The sequence below is a fragment of the Arvicanthis niloticus genome, chromosome 8 (assembly GCF_011762505.2).
Source record: "Arvicanthis niloticus isolate mArvNil1 chromosome 8, mArvNil1.pat.X, whole genome shotgun sequence".
Lineage (NCBI taxonomy): Eukaryota > Metazoa > Chordata > Mammalia > Rodentia > Muridae > Arvicanthis > Arvicanthis niloticus.
This window is the reverse complement of record NC_047665.1, coordinates 76,592,321-76,607,567: the sequence shown is the minus strand read 5'-3', so window position 1 is coordinate 76,607,567 and position 15,247 is coordinate 76,592,321. Positions and strand designations below refer to the sequence as shown.

The 15,247-nt window shown below is 41.5% G+C and overlaps 1 protein-coding gene across 8 annotated transcripts in view; it reads left to right on the top strand.

The window, feature by feature from the left end:
• Positions 1 to 15,247, top strand: part of Odad2 (outer dynein arm docking complex subunit 2) — a 170,733-nt gene that overhangs the window by 126,271 nt on the left and 29,215 nt on the right. For all 8 annotated transcript variants that reach the window (XM_076939670.1, XM_076939666.1, XM_076939668.1 and 5 more), the window contains 2 exons: positions 6,408 to 6,596; positions 8,528 to 8,749. In XM_076939670.1, the coding sequence (XP_076795785.1) occupies positions 6,408 to 6,596; positions 8,528 to 8,749 (411 nt within the window). The remainder of the gene's footprint in view (positions 1 to 6,407; positions 6,597 to 8,527; positions 8,750 to 15,247) is intronic.

Sequence of the window (15,247 nt, the reverse complement as noted above, 5' to 3'; positions counted from 1 at the left end):
AGCATTAGTGCAAGACAGCTTTGGCAGGGTAATGGTTTTCCACCTTCAAATATACTGTCTCCTTTTCCAGAGAACTATGTGAGGTAAGAGGTCATGTGTTTAAAATCCTTAACTCTGAAAAGCAAAAAGTCTCACCTTCAAAACAAATAATCAACTCTTCAGGGACCAGGGGCACTTGAGGTTGACATTTTTACTGTTCCGAGTACTGCAAACTGCCTAAGAGTTGTGTGAGCCAGTACATGGGTCTCAGCTGAGGCTTTGGTTCACTATATCTCATACTATCCATCTTAGCAAGTTAATGGGTAAGAGACAGATGTGATCACTTTTGACATTTTTCCCAATATAGCCCCAGTACCGCAACTCATGAAGCATCAGGAAGCTGGTAGGCCTGTGAGGCAGGGGACAAAGACTGATTGTGAATTTGACTCGTTGACCTGAACTTATCAACTTAAAGTCCAGCATAGAGACCTTACATTCTTTTCTTTTTTAATGTTTTTACTATGGCTGTCCATGTATCTATCAACCATCTAGCTAGTCAGCTAGTTAGTAGTTTGTTTATTATTTTTGGCAGCACTTGAGAGTAAACTTTGGCCCTTGTGAGTACTAAACAAGAGCTATATCACCAGCCCAATGCTCAAGTATCTTGAAGTTGTACTTCTCTCAGTCTTAAAATAACAAAACAAAACAAAACAACAACAAAAAACCATCAAACATTTATTGAATGTCAACTGAGTGACCCTCTTTCCCAGGGGTGACTGAGAAGATGACTGGGGTTCTCTGCTCTTTATTTGTGTTTTTGTTTGTTTGTTTACTTCTTATTGTTCCCAAGACAGGGTTTCACTGTATCACTCAGGCTGGCTCAACTCAAGATCCTTCTCCTTTGCCTCCCAAGTGCTAGGATTATCTATGTGCTGCCCTACCTAGATCGTTATCTCTGGACTTGGAGAGAGAGCCCTGAGAAAAATCACTGCAACATAATGAACACGAATCAGGCACCTGTGCTGCCAATTGTGTGTGAGATTTAAGGTCAGCAGACTCAGGTCCACAAGCATCATGGGGAGCAGAGAGTACTTTCCTCCTTCTGTTCTGTCTTTCTTGGTCTGGTCAATTGTGATGATACCCTTAGATAAGTAGAAAAAAAAAACTTTCCAGGAGTTTCAACTCTTAGCTCACTGATGGTGCTTGGACCCTTAAACAAATAATAGGCGAGTGTCTTTGAAACCCATGACAGGCTTAGGCTGGTCTAGGGTCACCATCAACAGATGAATGGATAAAGAAAATGCAGTGCCTACACACCATGGGATATTATTTATCATAATGAATGAAGCCTTGCCATTTGCACCAATTGAGTAGAGCTGGAGGACATCATATCATGTGGAGATAAGCCAGGAACAGAAAGACTAAAGATTCTATTACCTGCAGATGCTAGAAATGTCAACCTGAACATACAAAGATCAAATCAAGTTGGTTTTGAAGAGTTGTGGGTGTGTGGATAAAGAGACCGGGCTTGGTGTGTCTGTGCTGTGTGCACCTGCTAACTAGGGGGTTGTTTGTTAAGTCCAGCAGTTGGATGAAGATGTGGTTTTATGTGTAGCTCATTCTGGGTAAGTTTCTCCAAGCACTTTATTTCAACACATTCTTGGTTTTTACTTACTTTAGTAGATAATTCTCTTAATTTATGCTTTGAATTCCTTATCTACTGGCTTGCTTTTCTTCTTTGGGTCTCTAGTGTGGGCTGCCTTTCTGCGCATTCTTCTGTAGTTCTTTGTAATTATTTTATATTATTTATTATTGTGATATTTTATAGTTATAAATTACCTTATAATTTCTTTTTTTCTTTTTTAAATTTTTTATTGGATTTTTATTTACATTTCAGTTGTTATCCCCTTGCCCCATTTCTTCCCCCCTGCCCAGGAACCCCCTATCCCATCCCCCGTCCTCCTGCTTCTATGAGGCTGTGCCCTCACCTACCCCCCCCCACTCCCACCTCCCCACCCTCAAATTCCCCCACACTCGACGTCCAGCCTTCACGGGAACAAGGATCTCTTCTTCCACCTATGCCCGACAAGGCCACCCTCCCCTACATACACATTAAAAATAGTCTTGACTTTTTTTTGTTTTCTTTTATTTTTCTTCTGGGTCAGTCTAATTTCCCAAATGAATCTTTCTTTCTTTATTGATTTTTAGCTCTTTTATTTCTAATCAAAACTCATTTTGTTTGATAATCACAGGATATAAGGACTATTGCAAAAAAATTTCTTTCTTTTGTATCTTTTATGATTTTAATTCAGTCCTTTAATAATATGACTAGGGTTTGGGAATGTAGCTCCAGGCTGATGTGCACAGCTAGTGTGCATAAGGTCCTGGGTTCAATCCCTAATATTGTCAAAACACCAATAATAATAATTGCATGTCCAGCTTGTTTTGAAATTATGTCTTCCTTTTGTGTGTTTATTGTCTGTGGACACATTATATGTTTTCGTCATTCTCTCTGGCTTTGTTATTCTTAACTCCTGTTAAAAATAATTTCATTTTTCTTCATATTGCATTATATGTGCATGTGGTCACATACACACATATATGTGGAGGGGGAGGTCTGAAGTTGACATCATGTGTCTTTCTCAATTTTTCTCCAACATATTTATGGAGAAGGAGTCACACTGAACCTATACTCACTAATTCTACTAGTCCAGTGAGCCAGCTTACCCTGGGAATCCTCTTTCTCTGCCCCCACAATGCTGGGATTATAGGCTGGGGCCTCTGGCCTTTATATGGTTCTGGGAACCTGATCTCTATACTCAGCATTTGTAAAGCAAGTGCTTCATCCATTAAGCCATCTCCCCAACCTTATATTGCTCTGTATTTTATTTTTTAAATTTTTAAACTTTTATTGATTTTTGTGAGTTTCACATTATGCACTCTAGTCCCACTCATCTCCCTGTCCCCTGTATCTGCCGTCTGTCCTTGCAACTTCCTCCCTAAAATAAAACACACTTGTAGGGCTAGCTTTCCCATGCTCACTGTCTCAGGTGGTGAAAGACAAGGGAGTGGAGGACAGCACCCCAAATGCCCAGCCCACCTCATGGTAGTATATTGCTCATTTTTAAGAGACATGAGATTTGCTAATTTTTAAAGAGAGAACAATGGACAGGTTGATGTTGCATATATTTGGCAGATATTGAATTTTTAAATATAATCTTCATGTCTGATAACTTCTTAATTCTCAAAATGTTAACGAAGTGACAGTGTAGGCCAAAGTTGTGAATATACTTTCTTCTGTGTTATAAAAAAAAAATTTACTGTAGAATTTATTAAAATGGAACAATTCAAAATAATTTTATGGGCACACTAGAAGCATATCTCAACTGTCAGAAATGATATGAACATTTGGCATTGAGTATCAGGCCCTCAGTGTTGATCCTGTTTGTTGCCATAACAACGGGAGAAGGCTGTGTGTTTGGTGATGCTTTCTTAGATCTGCCTCTTCCTGACTTTACCTTGCACCAGGAGATTATTCTGGTTTATTATGCATATAGGGTTGTGCGTGTGCGTGTGCGTGTGCGTGTGCGTGTGTGTGTGTGTGTGTGTGTGTGTAGAGAGAGAGAGAGAGAGAGAGAGAGAGACTGTCTCTGAGAGAGACCTGCACATCCTGCAGAGCGACAAGCTCCGGGAGGTACGAAGGCAATTTGACAAAATGCAACTCGGTAGCTGGTTCAAACTTTGGGAGTCTGGTGTGAAGTGATTTATTTTAGGCATATTTGAGCACAGCACAATTTGGTGAAAACTATTCTGGTGATAATCAACTCAGTCCCACATGCATAACAAAGCATGCCTAAATTTCTCTGAGGAGCAACGAAAGCTAAATTCAGATCAGACATGACTACATTGAAACTCTGCAAAGTATGTAAAAATAGCTTTTTGACAGAGGAAAAACAAGTTGGTCTGAAAGAGAATTTGGTGCTGGAAAATCTCCAGCCACACAGATAGGGCAAAGGTCACCAGGTCAGAAAGCCGGTTTTCTCTAGCCTTTTGGGTAGAGAAGGGGTTTTGTATTCCTTCCCTTGAAGGAACAACCCTGTGTGCTGTGGGGGTTGCAAAAGTCAACCTTATGAAGGAAAAAGTGGAATAGAGAGCGAAGGCGTTAGATCTAAGATGAGTCCCGGAACACCGGTGAAACAGCAAAAAGGAACCAAGGCCAGGGCGGTGGCTGCTTCCCCATCTTCACAGACATCCTTATGGGTGACCATGCTTCCCTCCCCCCACTTCCCCGATGTTCCTTCTGAATAATCTCATTGGGCAGGGCTTTTGTTGGAGTAACAGTGACGTTGTGGTGAGATACGATTGGTTGAGGATTTAGGGGCTTGGGATTAGCTCAAACACTGTATATAATGTGTGCTTCTGCACTGGGCAGTCAACTCAGATCTGTACCCTGATGCAGAATCTGACTTCCCTGGATTCATCATGTGACTCCGTAGCCTCTCTCTCTCACACACATCCATCCTCGGTCCTGTTCTGACAGTGCGCTTAACATTCCAGGTTGCCCCAGTGCATATTTGTGGGGAAGTTGAGCCAATGCTAACTTCTAGACACTGGTGTGCTAGTGAATAATGAACAATGTGCCCACCTGGAATTTAAAGTTCAGGGTAAAAGACAAACAGGAAGCCATTCGCTACCGTAGTGATCTGTACTTGGAGTGAAGTATTTGAGGAGCTGTCCAGTTCACAGCAGACGCCAGCGGAGTCAGGCTCATGATAGGTGTTATAAGTGATGAAAATGAGGCTAGACATGAAGATCGGGCGACAGAGAATGCCTTACCAACGATGTTTTGGAGCTTGGATTTTATCCCGCAGCAGGTGCACCATGGAAAAATTGACAAGGTGTGGGGATGTAAAAATCAAATTGACGATTGGTAAAGCTCACATGGTATCTTGCCGTTAAAACAGGATATGATCTATCTTACAACTTTCAACATCTGTTCATTGGTTTTAGAGTTTTAAATCGGTTTTTAAAATCTAAAATGGAATTCATCGTATTCCTGGGCAGGATTGTTGTGAGGCTCAGCTGGGCTGACAGATGTGTGGTTTCTACAGAGCCTTAAAAAATGTTAAACCCCAGTGTTTAAATCAGTCCTTAGGATGTCCTGGCCCCTCCACCTGCCCCTTGGTGTGCTGCTCACTGTGTGTACTGCTCGCTGTGTTTCCATTTCTCATTGGCCCCACCCCCAGCCCCCATGAAGGGAGGCTATGGCAGTTCAGTCTTTCATTAGACTCATAGTTCTGTCTCAGTCCAAAGCTGGCAAGACAGGCTTGCACCACCACGCCTGGTTGGAACCTTCAAAGCACACTTGCTTTCCCCACCAGATGTGCCCAACACAATGGCTACATAGTGCGTGTATCAACACATCTCATTCACAGGTTCTTGATAGAAGCCTCTTTGTTACCCCCAGTTCACCCTTAAGGACTTTCCACGATGTTTCTTGTAGATGTGCAGAGAGGTGCCGCGCCCACGCGTGCTACTTGGCATTTTTGTTTCAGCTCATAATGGAAGCACGGGGCCGTTTGGGAGTCCATGTGAGGCCACATTTTTCACATATTTTTTTTGTGCTTTGTGTACATTATTTCAGTGCTAAACTGTCTCCGGACATAGTGCTGAAGTATTGCCTATGGTTCTTAAGCACAAGAAGGCTTTGATGTGCTTTTCAGAAAAAAAAACATGTGCTTGACAAGCTTCTGTACATGAGTAATTGTGCTATTGGCCATGATGTTGATGTTAATAAATTAAAAATATATATGAACAGGCCAGCACAATGATTCAGCTGGCCAAGGCACTTGCTGCTAAGTCCGACCCCTGAGTCAGATCCCCTGAATTCACACAGTGGAAGGCAAGAATCAACTCTTACAAGCTGTCCTCTGACCTCCACTAGTGCACTGTGGCACATGTACCCCCAATAAATAAATAAATAAACAGACAAACAAATAAGATTGTTTAATATATGAAATAAGGTGTGTCAAACAGAAACATAAATAATACTGTTATATACTGTTCACTTGGCAAAAGTATTGTCTCAGGAGGCTTGTCAGGACCTAACCCTTTGTTTCCTGAAAGAGTGGTTCACTATTGGCCAGTTCAGTGTTTGCAGTGACTTTATCAAGCAGACTGCAGGTACTAAAACCCAACATATTTTGTTAATTGCTCAGTAGCCCCTGTGGCAAATATTCAACCCAAAGTGTACATGCTTATTGTGTACATATTCATTGTAATACATGCGCATATATACATAGAATTTGAAAATACAGGACTATATTAAAATAAATTTTTCTTTAGTCTTAAAATATATCTAACAGCCTTATTATTACTTTCTACCTTTTGTAAACTAGCCTAAGAGAAGGTATTTCTCTACTATCTAGGATGCTGGGGAAATGGTTCGCTCCTTTGTTGGTGGCTTGGAACTTGTTGTCAACTTACTGAAGTCAGACAACAAAGAGGTCCTGGCAAGTGTCTGCGCTGCTATCACCAACATAGCAAAAGACCAGGAGAACTTAGCTGTCATTACAGACCATGGAGTCGTCCCTTTATTGTCCAAACTTGCCAATACAGTAAGTAGTGTCTTGTTACCATGGGATTCACTCAGAACACAGTACGGTAAAAAACAAGGGGTATGAGTTCTAGAGATCTAAAATTTTATTCAACTTCTTGAGCTTGCTTGAGACTAATAGACACAAAGGCACATTTTTATATGAAGAATATTAGTAGGGAAGATCTTTGTTAAATAAAGTTTTTTTTTTTTAATGACTTGCTGGCAAGCAAAGCTGCAGCATCTATGTGCTGTTATGTAAGTGTCAGCCGTCTTCCCCGATGTTGTCGTTATTCTTAAGGCAGATGTTCATTCCAACATTAGGAGTGGACTTGCTCTTCTCCCATCGTAGAAGCCTGGATGATGACAGACTCAAGCCAGAAGGCTTTGAGAGTATTATACTATTTATCTAAAACCGTGCCAGCTAAAGCAGGGCCTGGAGACAATGACTTCACCGTGCCCAGAGCCATCTGAGCAGAGCTTGCAGTACTTGGCGGGAGAGTGACAAACCAGAACTGCAAACACTGGAAGAGTCAGGGCGGGACACCCAGGACACCTAGCCTCTCTCAGAGCATCTGTCAGACTCAGAGCAACACATTCTGTGAGTCAAGAGAATGGGACAATGGAAGACACGGCATGCTCGTTTATTCTATACAACCTGAGGTAACTCTAAGCAGAAAGTCTCATCTGTATAAAGAAACTTTCTAGTGAACACTAGAAAGTCCACTAGATATTACTATGTGTTGCTCTGTCTTCTCCTCTTCAGAAATTAAGGTGGGATTTAGGGGTTCTTTACAGGTAAAAGCACTTGCCACTCAAGCATGAGGGCCAATGTGTAGATGTCCAGCACCCGCCCACATGCAAAGTGTACATATTGGCCTATCTGCAATCCCAGAGCATGGGGAACACAGGTGAGGGGTCCACAGCAGGCTGCCTAGATAGAATAGCTGAATAAACAAGCACTGGGTTCAAGTCAAGACCCTACCTCAATTTGTTGCATTTGGAAGTGACCAAAGGCAACACCCAAAGTCATTGTCTGAGCCCCGGGTGCACAGGTATGCTCATACACACATGTGTACCTACATAGATGAAAACACATATGTGTACCACACACATACACATGCAAAAACTGCAATAAGAAATAAACATAGGTTGAAGAAGTAGAATCAATTCACTCATCCCAACTAAATGAAGTATTCCTTGAAGAATATACAGTATTCTAGACATATTTTATTACTAAGCATCTTGATCATTTGTAAAGATTTTTTTACATCTTAAGTGTGTATATGTGTGTGTGTGTGCATGCATTCATACATGTGTACATACCATTAATGTGCACATGAAGGTCGTAGGATAACTTTCACCATGAGGGTCCAGGATGGAACTCAGGTCACCAATCTCAGTGGTCAGCCCATTTACTTACTGCTCAATCTTGGCCCTGATTTGTAAGATTTTGTTATGAGTAGACTCAACAGGTAATCAGACTCCCAGAAACAAATGACCAGTTTTAGATACCTGTCTCATCTTTGATAGCACTGATTACGTTCAGTTCATAGAAAAGTCAGTAAGGCCAGGTCCTTTAATCCCACCAATCAAGAGTCAGAGGCATGTAGATTAGAGACCAACCTGGTCTACATAGTGAGTTCAAGGTCAGTCAGAGATACACTGTGATACCCTGTCTCTCTACAAATATGTACATATATGTGCATATGTACACATATATTACACTTATTTATGTATATATGATGTATAAAGAAATATATAAACATATTTAAATATATATGAATATATGTATTTAAAAGAAAGAGAACCAAAATTCTAGTTCCTTCAAGGTACTTCCTAAGGAGCCAGTGAGTGCTCCTGCAGACTCCCTGGCCTCTCAGTGGGTAGCAGGCAGGAAGTGCATATATCCAGCTTCACAGAGTGGCTGCAGCATACACTCATTTCTTCCAGAATAATGACAAACTGAGGCGTCATCTGGCAGAAGCTATCTCACGCTGTTGTATGTGGGGAAGGAACAGAGTAGCCTTCGGTGAACACAAGGCTGTGGCTCCACTGGTGCGTTATCTGAAATCAAATGACACCAATGTGCATCGAGCTACAGCTCAGGCCTTGTACCAGCTCTCAGAAGATGCTGATAACTGCATCACCATGCATGAGAACGGTGCTGTAAAGGTATGTGGTTTCAACAGTTTGTGATCTAGTTTATAAATGTAGGCTGGAATGACATGTAAGGAACGCTGTTTTACTAAAAAAGAATGACTCAGTGGGCAAAGTTCTTGCTGTAATACGTTCAAGCACAAAGACCTGAGTGTGTATCCTAGGAACCCCTGTAAAGGTCAGATCTGGTACCTGTAGGAGTGGAGCTGAAGTGGATGGGTGTTGGAGCATGTGGAGAGACAGGAGGATCCTGCGAACTCAATGAACAGCCAGTTCAGCTAATATGTTGACTTTTGGCCTTCATAAATGACAACCTCTGGCCACACACATACAAAGAGAAGAACATTCCCATGCATATGCCACCTCTGTAATACAACTTTTTGCTAAAGAAATGTTTGGTTACACAAAACTATCTGTTCACCAGGTCACGGCTGCATCTGGACTCTGCATTATCGTGGTTTGTATTAGAAAACTGTATAGAGATGGAGTTTGCTTAATCAGCGCCTATGCAGGTTCTTAGTAATGATTCCTGAATTTGAACTACACTGAACATTGCACAGCCTATGAACATTGATAAGCATTCACGAGCCTCTGTGATGCAGTGTTTACCTAGCACATGAATAATAAATGACAAATACATGCATCGCTGTCTGTGAACAGCAAGAGAAGTGGCTGGAACAACTCTGGTAAGGCTGGACAGCTGTGGCATCCTAACAAAGGATCAGTTTGAAGATTGTTTTGTTTTTATTCTGCATCTGATTTGATACACTTTTAGCTAACATAGGCTTATGAGAGACTTCTCATACAAATTTGAAATGTACCTATATATCACCTACAACATTTTGGTGGTGATCAATACAAAAGTATCCAGGGTACTGGGTATGTAGTACATATCTAAATCCAGCACTTGAGAAATTGAGGCAGGGGGATCATAATTTTGGGGTCTACCTTGGCAAAGTGGTGAGATCCTGACAAAGGCAGAACCACTACCTTCAAAAAAAGAAAAAGCAAAAACATAAAACATAAAAGAATCTCTTAGAGTACATTTATCTCTATCAGGAAAAAAACAAGGAAAATATTTCTAATAACTTGTTCCTTTGCATAAGATAATTTTATTGTTTGATACATTAATTCTAAGCTCCTGTCAGCCAGATGTATTTACATTAGAAATGTAAACACAAAGATGACATCTTAGACAAGAATGAGAAATCTCCACTTAGTCATCTCATCAGATCTAGATATGGCAGCATGAAACATCTTAGTAAGAATAATGCTTTTAAAATGCCAACTGGTAATTTTTAGTCAATTATTTTAATTTATCTTTCAAACTTACTACAGTTTAAAAAATGGGATGTTAGCATTTCTGGCATTAAATCCAATTTACATTTAAATATGCCAATCTTTTCATTATAAATATGTTTTATGGCACATAAGTTAGACTTATATGCTTCTTCAAGCAAAAATTAAAAAATCTGGCAAAAAAGTAACTTTTAACTAACAATTTTAAAATGTAAATTATTAAAAAAATTAGCATGTTAACTTCATTGCTGCAGAGTGACATAAACTTTGTCCCTTTTATATGATTGCATTCACACTTTGCCAAGAAGAGATGCCTGATTTTAAATTATCTGTTCTGCAACTGAAGAAAGCTTGCACTGCATGTTTTAAGTCTGCAGGGTTTAAAAACTGAAGCTATAAATGTAGCCTCATAAGATGTCTGGCATACAGCTCAGAATATTTCAAGTTTTGTAAAGTTATGTGTTGTGGCCCATTGACATAATGGCATGCACAGAGTTCCTAAAGATTTCTTCTGATGCGAGACAATAGATTGTAGTGGTCTGATCTGACGGTTTGAGCATGAGTCCTGCCTCTGTGTTCAGTCATCCATACACTGCTGGCATGTTAGAACAGAAGACAGAAAATGACGGAGACAGAAAAGAGAAAGCGAAGACATATGCTGGGCATGATAAGCTTGGAGGCTTTCCTGGGTCATTTTTAGAACTCATAGAGAACCTTCTAGAAGTCTTGTACTTGTGTTTCTAACTGCCTGTCATTTTTACCAAAGGATAACTGAAGAGGACAGGATTGGGGGACTGAACAACAAATTCATTTAAAATAGTAGCAAACGGTCTGGGGAGATGGCTCAGTTGGCTAAGTACCTGCCATAAAAGTACTAGCACCTGGATACAACCCATAGCACCCATGTAAAAGCTGGATATGGTTGCACACACAAGTCTATAAGGCCATGCTGGTGAGGCAGAAATGGTCAGATGCCTGGATCGGCTTATTGTCAGCCATCCAAGTCAAATCATCAAGCTCTAGGTTCAGGGAGAGACCCTGTCACAAAACTAAGGTGAGAGTCAACATGAAAGACACTTGACATTGGCCCTCAGCCTCCAAAGGCAGGTGTACACACACACACACACACACACACACACACACACACACACACACACGCATACATATATGTGTGTGTGTATACACACCCATAAGAACATTTACATTCACCACACACAAATTAAACAAATACATAAAATGAGAGAAGAATGCCCTTTCTGTGGGAGGTATCACACCAGGTGTAGAGTGTGTGGTTGCATGTGCAGCTGAGTGGACCTTTCTTCGCTTCCATCCCACAGAGCAGCAGACCCCATGGGGCTTGGGAGAAAGATGTGGTTTGCTTCTCTGCTCGCTTTTAAAGCCTGTAGGCATGGCTCCTTGGGAGCTGACAGAGTAAACAGTTCAGTAGTTACTTTGTCAAGGAAAGCCTCTAGGATTAATTCAGGCCTCACGTTAATAAAGAAGGTTCCAGTCGATGAAAGAGGCAATAAAATGTTGATGTAGGCAGGCATTTCTGTCCCTGTAGTAACTAACTATGTCACATTAAGCACATAGAAACTGTCTTTAAAAGACAAAACAAGACAAAACAAAAACAAACCTTTAGCTTAGTGGTTTTCAACCTTCCTAATGCTCCAACCATTCAATATAGTTCCTCATGTTGTGGTGACCTTCCACCATAACGTTATTTTCCTTGCTATTTCATTCATCTATAATTTTGCTACTGTCACTGATGGTAATGTAAATATTTTTGAGATAGAGGTTTGCCAATGAGGTCACCACCCACAGGTTGAGAAACACTGCTTTTGACTCACATAAACTTCGTTTACTTTTGTGATACATTCCTGGTCTATTTTCCTGTTCTGTTTTGTTTTGGTGGAGATGGATGGCAAAACAGGGCCTGACATATGCTAGGCAAATACTGAGCACTAACCTGCCCCCAAAGCTCCCCTCCTGACTGTTGTAATTGTTTCTGCCCTGCTCCGTTCAAAGCTTGACAGTGCGACCATTCAGCCTGCAATCTTTCCTGCTGTAGCTGCAGGGGAGCAAATATCAACAAGTTCCGACACAGGCACTAGAGCTGTCCTGTCGTCCTAGTCATAATTCATGGTAAAGTCAGTTCCTGTGCCCAACAGTTTTCTCAACTGCTTTGGCTGGCTGGCACAGTGCCATCTGTCTGCCTCACACCAATGAACGTTTTCCAGTAGGCATGTAAAGTGCAGTTTCCGGGCAGAGATGAGAGTCTGCTCCCTCCTGTGCTCAGCTGTGTGAAGGCTGTGTGAAAAGCAAGCTTGTCTAGTAGACACGGAATGCCAAGCCAAGTATGGTGGCACCTGCCTGGAGTTCCAAGACTGAGGAAGCTTAGACAGAAGAATGATTTGAGGCTAACCTGGGCTACAAGTGAGAACCACCACTCCACATCTCAAAAAAGCCAAAACCAAATAAAAATAGAATGTCACATGACCCATGTATACAATAGTAATGTAGTCACTAATTTTTACAAGTCACAGTTTAGGGAAAGACTAAAGTAGGTAAAGTTGCTCTTAGCAGTGCATCTTAGTCCAGTTCATCCAAAATAGCTGTAAAGGTATAGTCATTATAAAATTGTAAAATATGACACTACTTTTTTGGAACCAAGTCTTCAGAATTTAGCATGTGTCTTACTGTGCCTCTCATGGCAGAACAGCCCTGTCTGGAGTCTTCAGTGAGTGGGTGATAGTGTCCTCAACTGGATGATGTAAGCCAAGAAACCCTGTAGGGGGGCATGATGCTGAAGGGAGACATGGAGTCACAAATAAACTAGTTTTGTCACTTTTACCATACAGTTTAGAGATGCGTGGGGAATGTTTGTTTGTTTGTTTGTTTTACTTTGAAGACCTATAAACTACGAAGAGGAGCTGTCAAAGAAAACGTGAAACTTTAACAAGTTACCCAGGAGCTCTAGGACCAATAAAAGAGTGGGTTTCAGATAGTTTTATGTTTAAAATCAGCTAAGAGGTCAACAAGGATTTCCTAATTCAGTTGTAGTGAAAAATTATCCTGTGTCTGAGGCTTCTCTTTTAAGTTTATACGTCGCTCCACTGCCCTACATATAATGGGATGAGAATAACACAGCTGGATCCTCTGTGATTCGGGGCCTTGCATCATTCCAAAGCCTTGTGGCTGAGCATGTAGACTTGTCTGTTGGACATTAGATTGAAAGTATGAGAAGTCAGACACGTCACAGTTGCTTGCTAATTGGTACAGTTTCATCCTGAGACAATAACATAATGAGGGGAAGAAATTATGGGGGGAAATAAACAGTACTTCACTAAGGAAGGAAAAGGGATCAAGCCGAAGGCAACGAGCATCTACAGAAGGCACTGAGCCTTTCCCACGGGGATACGGCAGTTGTTTTTGTAGATGTCTGCACCAGGCAAGCAAAAGCAACTTTATAACTCAAGAAACGGCAGGAAACTGAAAAAACTACAGGAAAGACAACCAGAAATACGACACACATTGGCAGAAGAAATAAGAAGCCATTCAACTTGGACAGAGCAAAAAGGGTTGCCTCGGCCACCTCCTGGATGCCGTTCATGCAGCAGCCAGATAGCCAGCAGAAAGAATCCAGAATGACCCCTAGCAGGAGAAAGAAAAGCAACATGGCTGTTTGTGAGTCAAGGGAAGGGACTTTAGAGACAGAGATCTTTAAGGCTTTTCAGTGCCTGCATGCCTGATATTTACTCTAAGTGTTTTCTGTCCATCAGAATTCTTCTTTTCTCATTTTTACTGGATATTTTATTTACATTTTAGATGTGATCCTCTTTCCGCATTTTCCTCCCACCCAGGAACCACCTATCCCATCCCCCCTCCTCCTGCTTCTATGAGGATGTGCACCCACCCACCTACCCACTCCCACCTCCCCACCCACGAATTCCCCCACACTGGGGCATTCAGCCTTCACTAGACCAAGGATTTCCTCTCCCACCTATGCCTGACAAGGCCATCCTCCCCTACATATACAGCTGGAGCCATGGATCTCACCTATGTGCTCCCAGGCTGGTGGTTTAGACCCTGGGAACTCTGCTTGGTTGGTATTGTTGCTCTCTCCATGGGGCCACAAGCTCTTTCAGCATCTTCATTCTTCTCTCTCACTCTTCCATTGGGTACCCCATGACAAGTTCAATGGTTAGCTATGAGCATCCACCTCTGTATATTTCAGGCTCTGGCAAACCTCTAAGGAGACAGCTATATCAGGCTCCTGTCAGCATGCACTTCCTGACATCCACATCAGCGTCTACCTTTGGTGACTGCACATGGGATGGATACCCAGGCGGGACAGTCTCCAGATGATCCCTCTTTCAGTTTCTGTCCCATGCTTAGTATCCATATTTGCTCCCATGAGTATTTTGTTACTTCTTCTAAGAAGGACCAAAGCACCCCACACTTTGCTCTTCCTTCTTTATGAGCTTCAAGTGGTCTGTGAGTTGTATCTTGGGTATTGCAAGCTTTTGGGCTAATATCCAATTATCAGTGAGTACATACCATGTGTGTTCTTTTGTGATTGGATTACCTCACTGAGGATGGTACTTTCTAGTTCCATCCATTTGCCTAAGAATTCCTCAAATTCATTGTTTTTAATAGCTGAGTAATATTCCATCGTGTAGATGTACCACATTTTCTGTATCAGTTCCTCTGTTGAGGGACATCTGTTTTTTTTTCCAGCTTCTGGCTATTATATATAAGGCTGCTATGAACATAGTGGAGCATATGTCCTTGTTATATGTTGGAGAATCTTCTGGGTATATGCCCAGGAGTGGTATAGTTGGATCCTCAAGTAATGCTATGTCCAATTTTCTGAGGAACCACTAGACTGATTTCCAGAGTGGTTGCAACAGCTTACAATCCCACCAACAACGGAGGAGTGTTCCTCTTTCTCCACATCCTAGCCAGCATCTGCTATCACCTGAGTTTTTGATCTTAGCCATTCTGACTGGTGTAAGGTGGAATCTCAGGGTTGTTTTGATTTGCATTTCCCTGATGACTAAGGATGCTGAACATTTCTTTAGTGCTTCTCAGCCATTCGAGTTTCCTCAGTTGAGAATTTTTTGTTTAGCTCTGTACCATTTTTAATAGGGTTATTTGGTTTTCTGGAGTCTAATTTCTTGAGTTCTTTGTATATACTGGATATTAGCCCTC